This window comes from Protopterus annectens, chromosome 2.part0 (genome assembly GCF_019279795.1).
Source record: "Protopterus annectens isolate FY-2018-M chromosome 2.part0, PAN1.0, whole genome shotgun sequence".
Taxonomy (NCBI): Eukaryota; Metazoa; Chordata; order Ceratodontiformes; family Protopteridae; genus Protopterus; species Protopterus annectens.
In genome coordinates this window covers 863,101,689-863,121,327 of record NC_056728.1, presented here as the reverse complement: position 1 = coordinate 863,121,327, position 19,639 = coordinate 863,101,689, and the positions used below count along the sequence as shown (strand labels likewise).

Sequence of the window (19,639 nt, the reverse complement as noted above, 5' to 3'; positions counted from 1 at the left end):
ACTGATCCCAAGGCTTGTAGAATCAATTGGGCTAAAACTGAGGAATTTTTGATTATTTATCTGACCTGGTTTCGGACAGTCTGTACTCCTGGAAAAGGAAGAGAGGCTGTCAAGGATACTGTGCTGAAAATTATTCCTATGAACTCCAGTGCTAAAGACCCTGCTGCTTATCTCTGGATAGTCCACATTCACCTTACTTGATATTTGATTTCTGTGCTAAGCAAACGTTATATTCTACAACGTGTGAGCTAATATGACTATTTATTCCATAGGCTGAATGCACCACACTTACCTCCCTTTCTCATACACTTTATTAACTGTTTCTGACCCTCTAGAGGTCGGGTTCAACCGGCTCCATTCACCCTCACTTTGCTCAGGCTCACTCAGCTACCCTAACCCATCCCTATTCCCACCCACCCCCACATACACTAGACTTGTACTCTAAGATAACCACTACTTCCAGCCTCTCCCTACTTTCTCTCAATTCATCCTATCACCTCCACTTCCTGCCATACTAATAACCACACCTCCCTTAGTCCAGCCCCCTACTCTGTCATTCCAATAAACTACACCTCCTGTCTTTTTACATCGGCATATACCTGCCGCCTACTCTCCACCCTACCATAAGTAATCTGCTTAAACTGTCTTCTCATATTAATTAACCCCTTCCCAGCTCTATTACTGTACTTCTCTTACTCATTACCCTTCTGCTACTCATCTTTCTACAGGTCCCCTTCATATTAACGAAACACCACTTCATTGAGTTTCACAACATCGACAGGACATAACACCAACCACTAGGAACATCGACGGGAAACTGAAGGTAAGGAAGTCCTTGGCCAGCATGCCGACCTTTGCCTCTTACCTCCATGGTACTGCAATCTCAGAGTTGGTATATTTAGTTAGGGGGATTGGGGGTGCAGCCCCCACATGGGGGGTATGGGGCAAAGCCCCCACATGAGTTTGTTTTGTTTGTTGCCATTGTGTGCTTGTTGGGTTGGCCAATGGGTTATTCACTGTAAGTTTCCTGTCAGTGTTGCAAGCAGTAGATATTATGTCCTGTTGGTGTTGTCGGCTCTGTCATGTGAAAGTCAGTGAAGTGGCATTTTGGTAATATGTAGGGGACCCCTTTCTACACATCATCTACCTACTCCTTAAAAAAATGTTACATCTTATCCTAACTACATCTGTACTCCCTGTTTCTCTCCATTTCTACCTCCTACCATTACTCTCTCACACACACATTAATCTACCTCCTATACTTATCTACATAAATACACACCTCTCAACAAAACTTACATTTCATATTGCCCCTACTCTATACCATCACAATAATACCCACCTACACAAAATTAAATTATTCCTATCCATCCCACCAACCAGTAAAACAAAGACAAAACATTATCTCTAACTTCAATCACTGAATTCAGAAATTCCCTATACTTAACCAACTACTCTTTGGAGATATTCACCCCAATCCTGGTCCTACCAACAACTCCTCTTACTCATCCCAGCATGCCCCCTCCCACTGCAACTCACCTCTAGTTTCTCAAATACGTAGCTCCAAAACTTCCAAAAAATTAACTATACTCTCTCTCAATATCCAAAGTATGCTCAACAAAGTCACCCTAGTTCACTCCTGCATAGCACAGCACTCTCCTGACATACTTGCCCTCTCGACCAGGCTAAAACATCAGTTATCTGATAAAGAAATTCTACCCCCTGGCGACAAAATAATGCAAGATAGAATATCAAAAAAAAAAAAGGTGGTGGGGTAGCCATACTTTACTCGGAACATCTCACCCTATATTCTTTATCAACGTCCGCTGCTAACTTCCACCCAGCTAAAATCCTCATAGTTAACTGCAAATTGAATACTCACAAAACCATAGCCATTGCTTCAATCTACATACCTCCAGGTGACAACATCCCTATCATAGAATACTTCCTAGCCTGGATCTCACATACTATCTCCTACAAAACTATCATAATGGGTAATGTTAGCATTGGCCCTCTCTCTCTCCAGCAATGCTCCAAAAACTAGCATTCATTTTTATGGCTTCACCAAATGATCAATACCCCCACTCAACTAAATAAATACTCTAATATAGGTAGTACACACACAGATTGGATCCTCTCTTCTAACTCCCAACTATATATACCATAACCCCTCCACTCTAGCTGACTTCCTCAGTGACCATCAACCCACCTCTATACAACAAATCCCCCCTTCTCCAAATTCCAGCACTACAAAAACTGTTGTAAACTCTCAAATTTAAGACTCTGACCTTTAATAACACTATCTTCAATAAGCTGATCTTTCCTTGGTGACCTCTCCCTAGAAGAAGCCATTCTAAAATTTAATAGCATCTTCCTAAATATACTAAAATCAAATGTCTGAGGCAGTTTTAACTGAGATTTGGTGAAATTTATGGTAATCCCCAGGAGGGAGCAAGTCTGGAGTACGTGATCTCATGATCGTATCAGTAGACAACTGGTCAGCCAGGTTATGAGTCAGTCATCCAAGTATGGAAGCATTCGCAATCCCTGCAGTCTCAAGATAGCTGCTAACACTTATATGCATTTGATGTACACCCTGGGGGATGTGGTGAGGCCAAAGGGCAGTGCTCTGAACTGGTAATGACCGGCTCCCAGCCAGAAGCATAAGTACTTTCTGGACTGTCTGTTAATTTTTATGTGATATTACATATCATGAAGGTCTATCAAGCATATCCAGTTGTTCTTGCACAAAAAGGGCAGAATGGACTGAACCATGACCATCAGGAATTGGTGTGCTGAACTGATCTGTTCAGACTACTGAGATCCAGAATCAGTCTCCAGTACCCTATTTCCTTTGACACTAAAAAGAATCCGGAGTAAGTTCCGGATTCTATCTAGTATGGTGGGACTTCTTGGATGACTTTTTCTAGCAGCTTTTCTATTTCTAGTGCTGCTCCTTTCCTCTGATTGGAACATTGGGAATTTTGCATACAGGTGCAGGTAGCATAGAAAAGAGAATTATATAATCTTTGGAAATAATCCTTTGCACCCATGTATATTTTGTAATGTCTAGCCAGGCTCTCTGGTGCAGGGATAAATGACCCCCCGACTGTCTCCAGAGGTAGACAATTGAGCATTCTTTCAGGAGGCTGATAGACTCTGTCAGAGAAAGAATCTCTGGACCCCTGGTTCTGTAGGCGTCCTCTGCCATGTAGGTGATGTCTTCCATTCAAGTTCCCCCTTTGCCTCTGAGGGAACTATCTCCACAAGGATCTTGAAAAGGATCCTGGGACTTTCTGAACCACATTTTCCAACCTCCTCATTAATTCCTGGAAAAGGTTCTTTGCGGGATCAAAAAACAAACTCCTACAGCGAAGAGGGACTTTCCATCTTGTTCACACCTGAGGAGTGTGACTTTTACCTTAGGGCCAAATAAAGAGGTTCCATCAAAAAACATATTTATGAAGGAAGACTTGAAGGGCTTCTTCAAGTCACACAAAAGCAACCAGGCATGCCACCTAATGGAAATGCCTGAACCCGCTGCCCTTGAGGTACCTTCAGCTGCATGCGAAATGAGCCTCATGGACGAATTAGTAATCAATTGTAGGGTGGCCAACTGAGAGGCCACAGAAGTCTGACCTCTGAAGTACTGGTCCCAGCAAAGGATTTGGAGAGTTCTTTAATCAAATCCCTCTGCAATCTAGTGAAGTGTGGCAAATAATTCAGTGATCTGAGCGCAAAATGTTGCTGAAGCATAAACATGCTTCCTAAATCTGTCCAATGCTGTTGACTCCCTGTTAGGGGGATGGACAGCAGAACTTTGTTCTGTGAGCTCCTTCTTGGTGGCTGCCGCAACGACCACATCATCTACTGAACTCCATTGCTCCAATATTTCTTTCCTTGAGATGGTGCCAAAATCTGGTCGGGTCTCTTGGGGATCAGCTCAACCATGTCTGGGTCCTTCCACTCCTACTTAGAGATTAAGTCAATGAGCTCATTGGTGGACGGAATTACCCAGGAGGTAGATGGGCCAGATGCCAAAGCCTCAAGGAATACAGATTCCTCTTGAGAATGATTATCAGTAGACCAACTACCACCCTGCTTAAGGACCTCTAGGATGTCTCCCAATGAAATGTTATCAAGCGGTGATCTTGGGGACCCTCCCTCTCTTCAAAATCAATATCTTTGGTGACCAACTCCTGAGGGGAGTCTAACTGCCTCCTCCTGCACTTTCTCTTCCTAGAGACTTTGGCGTGGTGCTCCAGAGAGAAGAAGAAATTGTAATACCCTGCTGGGCAGCCTGCAGACTTTGGGTTGGCTGTCCCTGCAAAGTATAGTGATGAGGCTCCAGGTGCAGAAACACATGGGATCCACAGGGGAGATCCAAGGAGGGATGAACCGTCCGTCCAGCAGAAGTAGAAAACATTCTCTCCACTACCTCGAAACTTCCACTCCATCGGCTCCCCATGTCCCGAAGGTAGTCCAGCTAAGGCAGAGGCTGCAGCTGAACTATCCAGTGCTGAAGCACCGAGGGGCAGAGACTTCATAGTTGATTCCAACACTTCGGATATGACAGGAATGCTTCGGCTCAGATGCACTTGGAGCTGGTGCACTCAAAGAAGGTCATGGAGCCAAAGATACAATGATCTTTGGATCTGACCCAGATTGTCCCTGGCAGATTTGGATCCAAGGACTCTGAATCCACTAGTCGGATCAGAGAAGAAGCCAAGATCGGATGTGTAAAACTATGGAGGGCTTCCTAACCAGAGGGGTAGGAGCCAGAACAACTCCCATCTGAATCTGAGCTGAGAGAAGCTTCTTATCATTCTATCCACATTGGCTTTGGTCAGATTCTGGAGGAATCAGACTATGAAGCCCCAAAGGGAGACCTGGAATGACGGAGAGACTATAAAAATGGAGACATGACCCGATAGAGTACCGGATCAATGGAGGGGTAATATCTAGTCATAGGTAGAAGCTTTGGATTCGATAATCCAGGATCTGGGGAAGCCAATTTTGTCTGATGACAGTTTCAGTGAAGTAGCAGTCTTCGGATCAGACTTCTTAAGTTTCTTCTTTGGAGGCTCCACCATCGGATCTGAGGAAGAGGCAGAGGAGCCTGATGGATCTAAGGTTTCTTGGACTGCTATTCCTGCACTTCAAGAATAAACTTTCCTGTCACATACTTCATAACACAATATATACACTATATGATGTGAAAGATTCTTAAATGTTGTACTATACAGGTGGCCAAATTACCAAAATCAGTAAAGCACACATTCTGGATCATACAGACCTTCACTTCAAACATTTGTCAAAGGTTCAGGAAACATTCTGGATACCAAGTTTACAATACTAAACACAAACTGTAAATGGCAGTAAAAAAAGGCAACAAAGGATGCAAGTGAGGAAATGCTAGCTAAGACTACAGTGTTGTTCAATAAGAACAAAGGCAGGTCTGCAATGTAAAATGGGTGGCCCACATTAGGCACCACACAGATACAAATTTCTGGAAGATTTATTAAATGGATGGGTGCATGTATTTTTATCTAATTTTCTGTCTGAGGCATACAGCTGCAAAGTCCCATTTTCTATGGAATCCCAAGGAAAAAAATCTCCAAGACACTGAACATACAGAGTAAACATCAAAAGCAATTGCAGATAAAGACATAGTACCGAACATCAGTGAAGTAAGAAGTATCTGATATAATATGTGCACACACAGTAAACCATCAGATGCAGTAGATATAAAACTATGTAAGGACTAACTAAAAAGTACAGTTTTGTACCTACCATAAATGTAGATGTCCGATAGGTATGCATCTGCAGTCATCACATATGGGTTGTCCTGCCTCAGGCAGCCCTTCGGTCGGCCGGATTCCAAAGTCTGGGTCCGGCGTCGGCTGATGTTGCACTTTCCCCGACGTCAGAGTGCCTGGGGTATAAAAGCATCAGCCGACGCCATCTTCCTCAGTTTTTCTTGCCCCAGATGCCAGGTGCCCTCTAAGGAAGGCTAAATTCGGAGAGAAGCATTTAAAAATCCAAACATGCACAATAATATAAAAACAAATACACCATAATAGATCACCCCAGCTAGCTATAAGAGGGGTAAGTACCCAAGAAATACCACAGAGGGGAAGGAGGGAGGGTAAACCTGACTGCAGATGCATACCTATCGGACATCTACATTTATGGTAGGTACAAAACTGTACTATGTCCTTCAAGGATGCATCTGCAGTCATCACATATGGGTAGAGTACCATAGCCAATCTGGGGGTGGAGGAACTATGTAAAGGATGGTGTAGCTAAAATGCCCTGCAGGACTGCCGTAGCAAAGCCTGCTCTGGATCTGGAATATAAAGGTAAATTGTAATGTTTGGAAAATGTATGCATGGAGCTCCATGTAGCAGCTTCTAAAATGTCCTTGGTAGCCACCCCTCTTAAGAAGGCTGTGGAGGTGGCTGTGGCTCTCGTGGAATGAGGTCTAATGTTAGCTGGCACAGTTTTTCCATGAAAGAAGTAACAAAAACGAATGCAATTCCCTATCCATTTTGAAATTGTCTATTTGGAAATTGCTTTTCCTTGTGTACCAGCAGCATATGCTACCAACAGCTGGTCAGTTTTTCTGTAACCTTTAGTTCTGTCCAAGTAGTAGCGCAACGGTCTGTGTATGTCCAGGGTGTGCAGAAGTTTCTCCCCTTTGTTTTGTGGATTTGGAAAGAAGGTAGGCAAGTGAATTGCTTGATTTAATGAAACCCTGGATACCACCTTTGGCATAAATGTAGGATTGGTTCTCAATGAAACTCTGTCCAGATGAAAAATAAGAAATGGCTGTACTGCCATAAGGGCCTGTAACTCAGATACTCTTCTTGCTGAGGTTATGGCCAGAAGGAAAGCAGTCTTCCAAGACAGGAACTGTAGTTCTGCAGATGCTGCTGGTTCAAAGGGAGGCAGTGTTAGTTTTTCCAACACGGGTTAAGGTCCCAAGTAGGTAGAGGTGGTTTCCTTGGAGGATTGATGTTTTTGATTCCTCTTAGAAACTGTCTTAGGAGAGGATGAGAGAAGACAGGTGGATCAGTATTGTACTCTGCTGAAATTGCTGAAGCATGAATTTTAATGGAAGAGTAAGACAGACCATTGTGGAACATTTCTGCCAAGTATTCCAGGATATGTGCCATGTTCATCACTGTCGCATCTAGACCCTTTGTGGTGTTCCAAATGTGGAATCTTTTCCATTTTGCTGAATATGCCTTTCTTGTGGAAGGCCGGCGAGCTTCCATAATAATATCTTTCACTCTCTGGGATAGCTTGTCCTGAGGAGGAGTCAAGGTATTTTCCAGGCTGTTAGTTGCAAGGTTTTCAGGTTGGAATGCAGAGTTTTGTAATTGTGCTGTGTCAGTAGAAGTGGCCATAGAGGAAGAGGCCATGGTTTCGTGCGTGGCAGGCTCTTTTAACAGTGGGTACCAGTACTGTCTTGGCCAGTCTGGAGCTATCAGAATCACTTTTGGCTGCTCTGTCCTGATCTTCAGTAAAACCTTGGTCATTAATGGGAGAGGTGGAAATGCATACACTGTCAGAGTTCTCCAGCTGAAAGAGAGGGCATCCACTTTCCATGCTTGTGGGTGGTATGTCCTTGAGCAGAATTTCTTCAGTTGATGATTGTGGGGGGAGGCAAAAAGATCTAAGTCCGGCCTCCCCCATGATTGTGTTATCTGTAGAAAGATGTCTGGGTGCAGCATCCATGATATTTCTGCTTAAGCTGTCCGCCAGTATATTGTCTTTCCCTAGCACAAACTGGGATTGTAGCTGTATATTGAGTTTCAAGGAAAGTTCCTATAGATTCATTGCCAGCCTGCAAAGAAAATAGGAATGGGTGCCTCCTTGCTTGTTTATGTACCACATAACCGTGGTGTTGTCTGTCCTTATTAGTAGATGGCCATGATGCAGAAAGGGTTTGAAGGCTTCGACTGCATGTATCACTGCCAGCATTTCCTTTTGGTTTATGTGCATGCGTAGCTCTTTTTGTGACCATAGACCTTGAATGCATCTGCCCTCCATGTGCGCTCCCCATCCGTGGTCTGAAGCGTCTGTTGTAATGGTTTGGCTGGCTATTGGTTTGCTGAAAGGCAGACCCCTGTTTGACTGGCTTGCTTGAGCCCACCACAGAAATTCCTTTTGAAGGCATGGAATGAGTGGTATCAAAGTTTCCAGGCTGTGACTGTGCTGAGTCCATAAACTCCTTAGGTACCATTGTAGTTTCCTCATATGCAGTCTTACTTGTGGAATCAGAAGGATGCAAGAAGCCATGTAACCCAGGGCCTGCAGGATTTTCCTTGCAATCAGCTGGGTTTGTCTTGTCAGATTTTTGAAGTAATCTGGTAGTTGATTTTGTTTTTCTTCTGTGAGGAAGTCCATTTGGGTGGTTGTATCTAGATTTGCACCCAGAAAGGGTTATTCTTTGGGATGGAACAAGTCTTGATTTGTGAAAGTTGACTGTATATCCCAAGGCCTGAAGTAGGTGGATGGCATAATTCAAGTGTTGTACCAAAGTTTGTTGGCTGTCCGCTTGTATAAGGCAGTCGTCCAGATATGGGTATATTTGAATCCCCTGAAGTCTGCAGTGTGCAATTACTGATGCCAGGCATTTCGTGAATACTCTGGGTGCAGTAGATAAGCCAAAGGGCAATGCTGAGAATTGATAATGCTCTGACCCTGCAAGAAATCTGAGGTGTCTTCTGCAACTTTGTCTGATAGGGACATGCAGGTATGCCTCCTTGAGGTCTAGAGTTACCAGCCAAGACCCCTTGCCCAGCATGGGAAGGAGCTGCTGTAGAGTCAGCATTTTGAACTTTGGCACAATGAGATAAGTATTCAGTGTGGACAAGTCGAGAATAGGCCTCCATTGTTTTTCTTTTCTTGGAACAAGGAATAGTCTGGAATAAAATCCTTGGCCTTGTTCTGAGAGAGGAACCTTTTCTATAGCTTTCATTTGCATTAAGCTGGAAATTTGTTTCAAAGCCTCTGCCCTTTGATTCGGTGGCAGGTCTGGCATGCCCTTTCTTTTTGGTAATGTGTGGAAATGAAACCTGTATCCTTTGTCTATTATTTGCAGTGTCCATTTGTCCCTTGTAATACTGTGCCAATTTTCTGAGAATAAAGAAAGCTTTCCGCCCAAAGGTGCTTCCAATTGAGCCCTGGTTGGCGGTGTCAAAGTAAAGTCATTGAGCCTGTCCTTGTGCAGCAGTTGGAGGTCCTGCATTACCTGTCTGGTTGGGAGGCTGCCACTGACGTCCTCTGTAGGAGCCTCTAGCTTGCCCTCTACCCTCTGGCACGCCTGTTCTTGCCTCTCTGAAACCTCTCTGTGTCTGGAAAGGACCAATTCTTGGAAGGCCAATTCCTGCTGAATCTTGGTGGTTGTACTTGGAGAAAATCTTTGACTGTTTGTACGGATTTTGCCTTTTCTGCAAATTTCTTTAGGACCTCCTGAGCCGTGGAGCCAAATAACTTTTGCTTTTCCAGAGGAGCATCCAGCAGCTTTGCTTTAACATGGTCTGGCAGAGATTGTTCCTTCAGCCAAGCATGCCTACGTATGACTGCGCCAGTCATAGCTGACCTACATGAAGCTTCCAATGCATCATAACCACATTGCAAGAAATGGTTGCTAACCTGTTGTGAGTTATGTACCAGATCCTGAAGTGACTTGCGGTCTAGGGGGTCAGGTGAAGACAGTTTTTTATGCAATTCATCTAACAAATACTCTTGGTACTGTATCATATGAAATTGACAATTTAATGCCCTCATAGAAAGAGTAGCAGAAGTATACACTTTTTTACCCCATCTCTCTGAAGCTCTGGAGGGGAGAGGATTTTTAGCAGTGGCAGCTGCAACCCCTTTAGGGCCCTGGGAAATAGTTTCTGGATCAGCAGAGTGGGCCTTGTAAAGGTCTATGCTGAGGCAAATGTAAAAAGGTCCTTAATCTTTTCCTGGAATCAGAGAATTCCTGGCCCTGCCATTGGAAATGCTCTCTCATGGTGTGTAGTGTCTCCCCAAAGGAAAACTCTTCAGGAGGGGAGGCCGAGGGAATAGATTCCTCTGCATCAGAATCCTCGTAGGCCGAAAAAGACTCCTCCTGGTGGTCCGAGAGAGTAGAGCCATCAGAGGCCTCATCTGAGGAGTGGGGATCAGAGGGCTCAACCCTGGGCCTTTTGTCTGGAGGAGGTTGAGATCCCCTGTCCGGATGAGGTTGAGAGCCCCTAATTAAAGAGATAAGATCCTCTGCTAAGCTTAGAATCTGTGAACCAGTAGAGGGTCCCTGAGGGATAACCTTGGGAGGCAAAGCTTTTGAGAGTTTAGCAGCTTTAGCCCTGGAGAATGCCTTAATGGACATGGATGCAGGAGGCCTGGCTGCACCACGTGCTGGTGTAGATTTGTCTAAAGGAATGGTGTCGGAAGGTTCCAGGACACCAGTTTCTGTTGGAAATTCAACAACAGACTCAGCCGGGGCCTCCGGGACCGAGGTAGTCGGCTGAGCGGTTTCGGTAATTGGAAGTACCAAGGACTCTGTTTCAGCTGAGACCGAGACACTCGCGGTAGGCCTGGCCATGGTTTCAGCCGAAAAGTACAGTTTTGTACCTACCATAAATGTAGATGTCCGAACAGGATAGCATCTGCAGTCATAACAAATGGGTTGTCCTGTCGTCAGGCAGCCCTTCGGTCGGCCGGATTCCAAAGTCTGGGGCTGATGTCGCACTTCACCCGACGTCATCTCTGCTGGTCTTCGGGTATAAAGGCATCAGCCGACGCCATTTTCCTCAGTGTTTCTTGCCCCAGATGCCAATTGCCCTCTTGGAAAGCTAAATTTTGGATAAATGCCAATGTTTCCAAAATAGTAGAAGGCAAACACAAAAATAAGCATGTATGTACATATATACAAACAAATACACCATAAGAGACTCCCCCCCAGCTAGCTATTAGGAGGGTAAATACCCTAGGAGTACCACAGAGGGGAAGGAGGGTGGGTAATCCTGACTGCAGATGCTATCCTGTTCGGACATCTACATTTATGGTAGGTACAAAACTGTACTATGTCCTTCAAGGATGCATCTGCAGTCATAACAAATGGGTAGAATACCATAGCCAAACTAGGGGAGGAGGACGAAGAATTATGGTGTAGTTAGGATCCCTTGCAGTACAGCAGTGGCAAACCCTGCTCGGGATCTAGAGTATAGAGGTAAATTGTAATGCTTGGCAAATGTATGCACGGAGGTCCAAGTAGCCGCCTCAATAATGTCCTTGGTTGCCACTCCTCGTAAGAAAGCTGTGGTAGTGGCTGTAGCCCTTGTAGAATAAGGTCTTATGTTCTGTGGAATTGGTTTTCCATGGTAAGAGTAACAGAATCTTATGCAATTTCCTATCCATTTGGAGATTGTCTGTTTGGAAATTGCTTTTCCTTCCCTTCCTGTTGCATAGGCTACTAAAAGCTGGTCAGTTTTTCTATTACCTTTGGTTCTGTCCAGGTAGTAGCGTAACTGTCTATGTACATCCAAGGTATGCAGCAGTCTTTCCCCCCTGTTCTGTGGATTGGGAAAGAAGGTAGGTAGGTGGATTGCCTGGTTTAAGGACACTCTGGATACCACCTTAGGCATAAATGTAGGATTAGTTCTCATGGACACCCTATCTTGATGGAAGATTAGGAAAGGTTGTACTGCCATTAAGGCCTGTAGCTCCGAAACCCTCCTTGCTGAAGTAATTGCCAGTAGGAAAGCAGTTTTCCATGATAGATGTTGAAGATCTGCTGTTGCTGCTGGTTCAAATGGAGGGAGTGTCAATTTTTCTAGCACAAAGTTCAAGTCCCATGCTGGTAATGGTGGTTTCCTAGGAGGTTTTACATTCTTGATCCCTCTGAGGAACTGCCTGAGTAGAGGATGCGAAAAGACAGGTGGATCAAGCTGTATTCTGCTGAAATAGCTGATGCATGTATCTTGATGGAGGAATAGGACAGGCCTGTATGTAGAAGCTCTGCCAAGTACTCCAGGATGTTAGCAATGTCTATGTTCGACACATCTTTTCCTCTTTCAGTGCTCCAAATGACAAACCTTTTCCATTTTCCTGCATAGTTCCTTCTTGTTGAAGGTCTGCGGGCTTCAAGGATAATGTCTTTAACCCTTTGGGATAGGTCTGGGTTAGTTGCTGCTATGTGATGTTCCAGGCAGTCAGTTGCAAGGTTTTTAGGTTTGGGTGTATGATGTTGTAGTTGTTCTGAGTTAACATCAAAGGCATCAGGGTATTGACCACATTCATCTCTGAGACATGCTCCTCAGCAATGGATACCAGTGTTGTCTTGGCCAATTCGGAGCTATCAGGATTATCCTTGGACGTTCCTCTTTGATTTTCAGTAGTACCTTGTGCATCAAAGGAAGAGGTGGAAATGCATATGCTGTCAGGCCTTTCCAACTGAGGGATAGAGAGTCCACCTTCCATGCAAGTGGGTGGTATGTCCTTGTGCAGGATTTTTTGAGCTGGTGATTGAGTGGGGATGCGAATAGGTCTATTTGTGGCATTCCCCATTTCTTTGTGATGGCCTTGAAGATGTCCGGATGTAGCATCCATTCGTGAGCATCCGAGGTGGTTCTGCTTAACAAGTCTGCTAGGATGTTTTCTTTTCCCGGCACAAATATTGCCTGTAACTGGATGTTGTAGCTCAGAGCCATATTCCAAAGGTCCAGAGTCATTCTGCATAGGGGTATGAATGAGTGCCTCCCTGTTTGTTGATGTACCACATGACTGTGGTGTTGTCTGTCCTTATCATTAAATGGCCTTCTTTGAGGAATGGTCTGAATTTCTGGATTGCTAGTTTTACTGCCAGCATTTCTTTTGGTTTATGTGCAGGTGCAGCTGGTCTGGAGTCCACAATCCTTGTATGCATTTGTCCAACATGTGTGCCCCCCAGCCTAGGTCTGAGGCGTCCGTTGTGATGGTTTGGCTTGCTTGAAAGTTGTGGAAGGGCAAGCCTGGGGTTGACTGGCATGCTTGAGCCCACCATAGGAACTCCTGTTTCAGGCATGGGATTAGTGGGATTTCGGTTTCTAAGCTGTGCCTGTGTTGAGACCATAAATTCTTTAGGTACCACTGTAGTTTTCTCATATGCAGTCTGGCATGTGGGACCAGGATTATGCATGATGCCATGAAGCCCAAGGCCTGCAGTACTTTTCTTGCTGTTAGTTTGTTCTGTTTTGTTAATGCCAAGAAGTAAAGAGGAAGTTGTTCTTGTTTTTCTGCAGTTAGGAATGCCATTTGTTTTACTGTGTCCAATTCCGCACCCAAGAATGTTCTTGTTTGGGATGGTATCAGTCTTGACTTTTTTAAATTGACTGTGTATCCCAGGGCTTGTAGTAAGCAAATGACTCTTTGTAAATCTGTTGTCAGCTTGCTTTTGTTGTCCGCTTGTAACAGGCAGTCGTCCAGGTATGGATAAATTTGGATTCCCTGTAGCCTGCAGTGAGCGATTACTGATGCCAGGCATTTTGTGAATACTCTGGGCAGTAGATAAGCCAAAGGGCAATGCTGAGAATTGATAATGCTCTGATCCTGCAAGAAATCTGAGGTATCTTCTGCAATTTGGTCATATGGGGACGTGCAGGTATGCCTCCTTGAGATCTAGAGTTACCAGCCAACACTCCTTGCCCAGCATGGGAAGAAGTTGCTGTAGGGTCAGCATTTTGAATTTTGGGACAATGATGTATGTGTTTAAGACGGACAGGTCGAGAATAGGTCTCCAACTTTTCTCTTTTCTTGGTACTAGGAAGAGTCTGGAGTAGAATCCTTTGCCCTGTTCTGTTATTGGTACTCTTTCCACAGCTCTCATCTTTGTTAATTGAGCTATCTGCTTTAGAGCTTCTGTTTTTTGATTTGGAGGTAGGTTTGGCATTCCTCTTTTTACTGGTAAGGTGTGGAAGTGGAACCTGTAGCCTTGGTCTATGGTTTGCAAAATCCACTTGTCTTTTGTGATATAGTGCCAATTTTTCGAAAATAAGGCTAACTTTCCGCCTAAAGGTGCTGCTATTTGCTCCCTGGTAGGCGGTGTCAGAGCCAAGTCACTGTGTTTGTCCTGTTGCAGTGGCAGTGGTTGTGTCTGTGCCTCAGTTATTGCCTTGCCACTGTCGTCCTCTGTAGGCACCTCCTCTGGATTGATTTCTGCCTCTAGAGCGCCTATTCCTGCCTCTTTGAGATTTTGAGGAGTCTGGAAAGGACCAATTTTTGGCAGGCCAGTTCCTGCTAAACCTTGGGGGCTGAACCTGTAAGAAATCCTTAACTGTTTGTACAGATTTTGCCTTCTCTTCCATTTTCTTCATTACTTGCTGAGCAGGTGTACCAAATAAACTGGCCTTATCCATAGGAGCATCTAACAGCTTTGCTTTAACATGATCCGCAAGACCTGTTCTTTCAACCATGCATGCCTTCTTATCACTGTGCCAGTCATGGCTGATCTAAATGAAGCCTCCAGTGCATCATAGTCACATTTTAAAGAATGGTTACTAACCTGCTGAATGTTATTCACCATTTCTAAAACATATTTCTTATCTAAGGAGTCATCAGAGGACAGCTTCTTAGTTAACTGATCAAGCATAAACTCTTGGTATTGGATCATATGAAACTGACAGTTTAGAGCTCTAGCTGAGAGAGTAGCAGAGGTGTAAACTTTTTTCCCCCATCTCTCTAAGGACCTGGATTCCCTTTCAGAAGGAATAGGGTTTTTTGCTGAAGTCGAGGCCACTGCCTTAGGCCCCTGGGATATAGTCTCAGGATCTGCAAGTGGGGCCTTGTATAGGTGGTGATGAGTGTCTGGCACCCTGTAAAATCTATCTGGTTTGGCAGGGGCTGGAAGCAAAGTATCAGGAGCAGTGCAAACATCATTAAATGCATCATCCACAACAGGCAGTACTGGAGGTATAGCTAAGGGCCTATGCTGTGGTAAATGCAGAAAAGTCCTAAGCCTTTTTCTTGAATCTGAGAAATCTTGTCCCTGCCATTGGAATTGTTCTCTCATGGCATGTAAGGTTTCTCCAAAGGAAAATTCCTCTGGTGGGGAGGCAGATGGAATGGATTCTTCAGCATCGGAATCTTCATAGTAGAAAAAGGAGCCTCTGGCTGATCTGTAATGTCTGAGTCATCCGAAGAATCATCAGAGGACACTGGCTCGGGGGGCTCTGCTCTAGGTCTCTTTTCTGGGGCTGAGAGGCCCTGTCTGGGTGAGATTGGGATCCTCTAATTAAGGATATTAAATCCTCTGCCAGAGTAAGCATTTGTGAACTAGAAGAGGGCCTGTGTGAGGGGCTTAACAGGCACTGATTTAACAGTTTTGGCTGCTTTAGCCCTGGCAAAGGCCTTAATAGACATGGCTGCAGGAGGCCTAGCAGCACCACGTGCTGGGGTAGAGACATCCAAAGGGATGGTGTCTGATAAATCACTAGGAACCACAGTAGTAGGCAAAACTTCAGAGGCCGATTCAACTAAGGTAGCAGGAGCCTCAGTAGTAGTCATGGATTCGGCTGAAGGTTGACCGGTTTTCTCGGTTTTGGCCGAAACCGAGACACTCGCGGCTTGCTTAACCGTGGTTTCGGCCGAAACCGCGGACCGCGAGTGTCGGTCTTTCTTTGCGGTTTTTAACAATTTGGGTAGTCGGAGGATCCGACGGCATAATGTACGCAAAATCTGAGCCGAAAAACTGTTCAGCAAACTCCGACTGACGCCTAAGCGTTCGTCGGTTGAAGGAAGCACAGGCTGAACAGGCTGCTACGTCGTGGTCTGGGCCTAAGCAAGGCAGGCAGTAAGAGTGGAAATCTTTATGAGGTATTTGTTTCCCACAAGTTAAACAGTTATTGACTTTTTCTGACATCGGCTGAGGCAAGAAAGAGTCCCCAACGGGGTACTTAGCTTTTTAGAAGTCTTCGAAGTAGTATTCGGTAGTAGTAATCTCTGGATCTGACCGACCGGCACTTGCGAACAGCTTCTGCTTCGGGCGCCACGCGGCAAGAAAGACTGAGGAAAATGGCGTCGGCTGATGCCTTTATACCCGAAGACCAGCAGAGATGACGTCGGGTGAAGTGCGACATCAGCCGAAGCCGGACCCAGACTTTGGAATCCGGCCGACCGAAGGGCTGCCTGACGACAGGACAACCCATTTGTTATGACTGTAGATGCATCCTTGAAGGACATCTGCGACCCGCGTGTGTCGGTCCTTGTCCTTCCGTTTCTTAACTAAATGAGAAGTCGGAGTCTCCGACGGCATATTATACGAAAAACTAGCCCCAAAAAAATCCTCTGCAAACTCCGCCCGACGTCTAAGAGTGCGTTGGTTGAAGGAAGCACAGGCTGAACAGGCCGAGACGTCGTGGTCTGGGCCTAGGCAGGGGAAGCAGTAAGAGAGGAAATCCTTATGAGGTATTTGTTTCCCACAAGTTAAACAATTATTAACTTTATCTGACATCGGCTGAGGCAAGAAAGAGTCCCCAACGGGGTACTTAGCTTTTTGAAGTCTTCGGTAGCTGAATTACAGGAGCTGGCCGACCGGCACTTGCGAACTGCTTCTGCTTCGGGCACTATGCGGAAAGAAAGACTGAGGAAGATGGCGTCGGCTGATGCTTTTATACCCCAGGCGCTCTGACGTCGGGGAAAGTGCGACATCAGCCGACGCCGGACCCAGACTTTGGAATCCGGCCGACCGAAGGGCTCCCTGAGGCAGGACAACCCATATGTGATGACTGCAGAGGCATCCTTGAAGGACATCATGACAAGATTAATTCAACAAAATAATTTCACAGTTTGTCAAAAATATGAACAGTTGGCATGATAACCAAGACTGAACAGAAAACAGACTATTATTATTATAATTGCAATCAGACATGGAAATCCAAAATTATGTAAATGAGATGTGCATTTCTGTTCCCATTTCTTGGCTACTTGGTTACTTTACAGTGGTAGATCCAGGATACGGTCTTGTAAATTATGAATTTCAGTAACAAATTTCCTAAAATGTGAAATGTTTGACCTCTTGTAACCTATACATTACTGCATATAATGATTATGTAAATTTGGTAGGAGATTTAACCTTTCAGTATGAGAAGATGACAGATAAATAAAGATACTGCAAACACACAAGTTTTTGCTTTCTACTAACTCACCTGGAGTAAAGAGACTGTTAAGATCCCTTATTACGGCACGGAATGAAGGTCTAAACTCAGGTTCATAATCCATACAGCTGTTTATAAGGTTTGCCAGTTCAGTCCATTTTGGTGCAGGAAGCTGATGCCTGTCTTCATAAAACTGAATTTTCTACAAACAATAACAAAAAATATAATTTAATAACAAAACAAAAATAAAATAAAAGTATAGAGTTTAGACACACCAGAAAACAGTAACTGCTAGCTGTTATTCCTTTAAAATATAAATAAATTAAACTGACTGCCACAGTGGTCAATTAAATGACTGCTGTAGTATATAGTGATGTATATCAATATGTCAACAACTAGCTACAGAAAATGAAATGCAATGGCTAAAAAAAACAGTCTCTGGGGTTGCTTAACATGTCAACAGTGTCTGTGCTGATTATTGATCATTCTGACAAACGACAAAGAAGGCAAATGACATGTGATACACTTCTTTCAGCTGCCACAGTAAGGAACTGACAGATGCATCTAAATGCTATACAAACTAAAGCTTTTGTACAAGAAAACAGGCCTACAAACAAAATCCATCTCCTGAATTACTGATCATTTATCATATTTCATGACTAAGGCTAAGTGCATTAAGCAGTCCGTGTTTTAATTAAAAAAAAATAAATAAACAACACAATCAAATCATCTATAAAACACAATACTTACCCTTGCACTATCAAGGGCATTCAGTGGCTTGTCTCCCCCACTGCAAATCTCCCATAATGTTGTACCAAAGCTCCATTTGTCAGCAGCCTGACTGAGATTTTTGGGATCTAAAATGCATTCAGGTGGCACCCAAGGGATTCTCTCTACCAGAACTGGGATACAAAAGAGAAGGCAAAAATATTATATACATTTTCCCATGTAATACAGAAATTACAGTAACAAACTTATGAAGAAAAGCACATCAACTTAAAACTGAAACTACACATTATTTGTGTCCAAACTAGACATTTAATTTTATCAAAAGATCGCTCAGTCAAAAAGAGATGACTGTGCTCTGGGTATTTTTTTTAATTATTTATCATGTGATTCAGTACACATATTCCTATTATTTAATAAAATAGTCACTCTATTCAACTATGTAATACACAATGACTGTCATTTTAGCTTATATTCTGAAAGGGTTGACACTGAATTCTCGTTGCCAAAAATGAAAAATTTCAAGTACAATCATTAAAGCCAATTGCTTGTTCTTAATCATAAACAACTTTCTGTAATCTTTAAAAGATTGTACCTACAGAGTAAAGAAATAGCCCCAAAAATGAAGCAAAAGAAGGAAAACTGAGATATTTACCAACAGGAAACTATAAATCTGTAAATCTCTGACAGTAAAGCTTTCCAGAAATCATCAAAAAGGACAAATGAAATTGTGCTCAAACTGCATAACAACTGCAGCTACCACTTCATGGCTATGGAACTACATATATCAACATCATAGGTGGATATCAGCTGACAATATACAAAAGAAGAAAAATTATCTTACATTCACTCACTAGGGTTCTTATAAATCTGTTGAGACCACTCATTTTGCAGGAGATTTGACCTGCTCAGTTTGTCTGTTAAGATATTGGACTTAATTCTGGAGGTGCACTGCAATGAGAAAGTGCTGGGAAGACAATGTCCACTGCCACACCCTCATGGCCTCTCAACAGAAGGGGTTAAGACCAGGTTTTGCCTTGCTTGTTGCTGTACAAGACCATAGACATCATCATCTTCTGTACAGCTAACACACCCATGGGATGCAATCCTGAAAGGCCTGTAAAGCACGGAGATCTACCTGCATCTTTGGAACACTGACAAAGGTTGGCCTTGGCCCGATACCCATGGGCCATCCTCCCTTTGAATGCCCCCACATCCCCAAAGGAGAGCCATCTGTGGTTACGGTGGCCTTTTGCCGAGGAAACACAAAAAGACATCCCACGGTATTCAGTGGGGAAGTCAGCCACGATAAGACATGCTGTCTACAAACCTTGACAAGTCCAGTGGGGTGCTACATCAATTAACATGAAATGCACACTGAACAGACAGTCCATTGAAGTACCTCATGTACAGCCTGGCATGAGGAACTAATGTGATAACAGCAGCCATGTATTTTAAAAGTCAGAGAATCAGATAGGTCAGTGGAATGTGATGGTGCAAGACTTGAGAAGCTTTAAGACACCTAGATAATCTGGATGGATGGAACCTGGCTATTTGTGCGGTGGTGTCCAAGTAGCAACCTACGGGCTTCTAAGATTTGAACAGGTTTCAGTTTGGATTTTTTTAAGTTTTCTGCAATACACTAGGAAGAGCAAAACTGTAGTAAAGAGTCTCTTGTGTGAACCAGTGAATTCCTGGACTCCTGTCTATCATGATGTGATAGCAATCACCCTATAGGTCCACCGAGCACATTCAGCCATTCTTCTCAGTAGACGTAATGTAGA

General features: G+C 44.0%; 1 protein-coding gene across 1 annotated transcript in view; it reads right to left on the bottom strand.

Annotated features, from left to right (window-relative positions):
- Positions 1 to 19,639, bottom strand: part of JAK2 (Janus kinase 2) — a 2,444,284-nt gene that overhangs the window by 344,585 nt on the left and 2,080,060 nt on the right. The window contains exons 21-22 of the mRNA XM_044060357.1: positions 17,880 to 18,031; positions 17,181 to 17,331 (exon numbers count right to left, since the gene is read on the bottom strand). Coding sequence (XP_043916292.1) covers positions 17,181 to 17,331; positions 17,880 to 18,031 — 303 coding nt within the window. The remainder of the gene's footprint in view (positions 1 to 17,180; positions 17,332 to 17,879; positions 18,032 to 19,639) is intronic.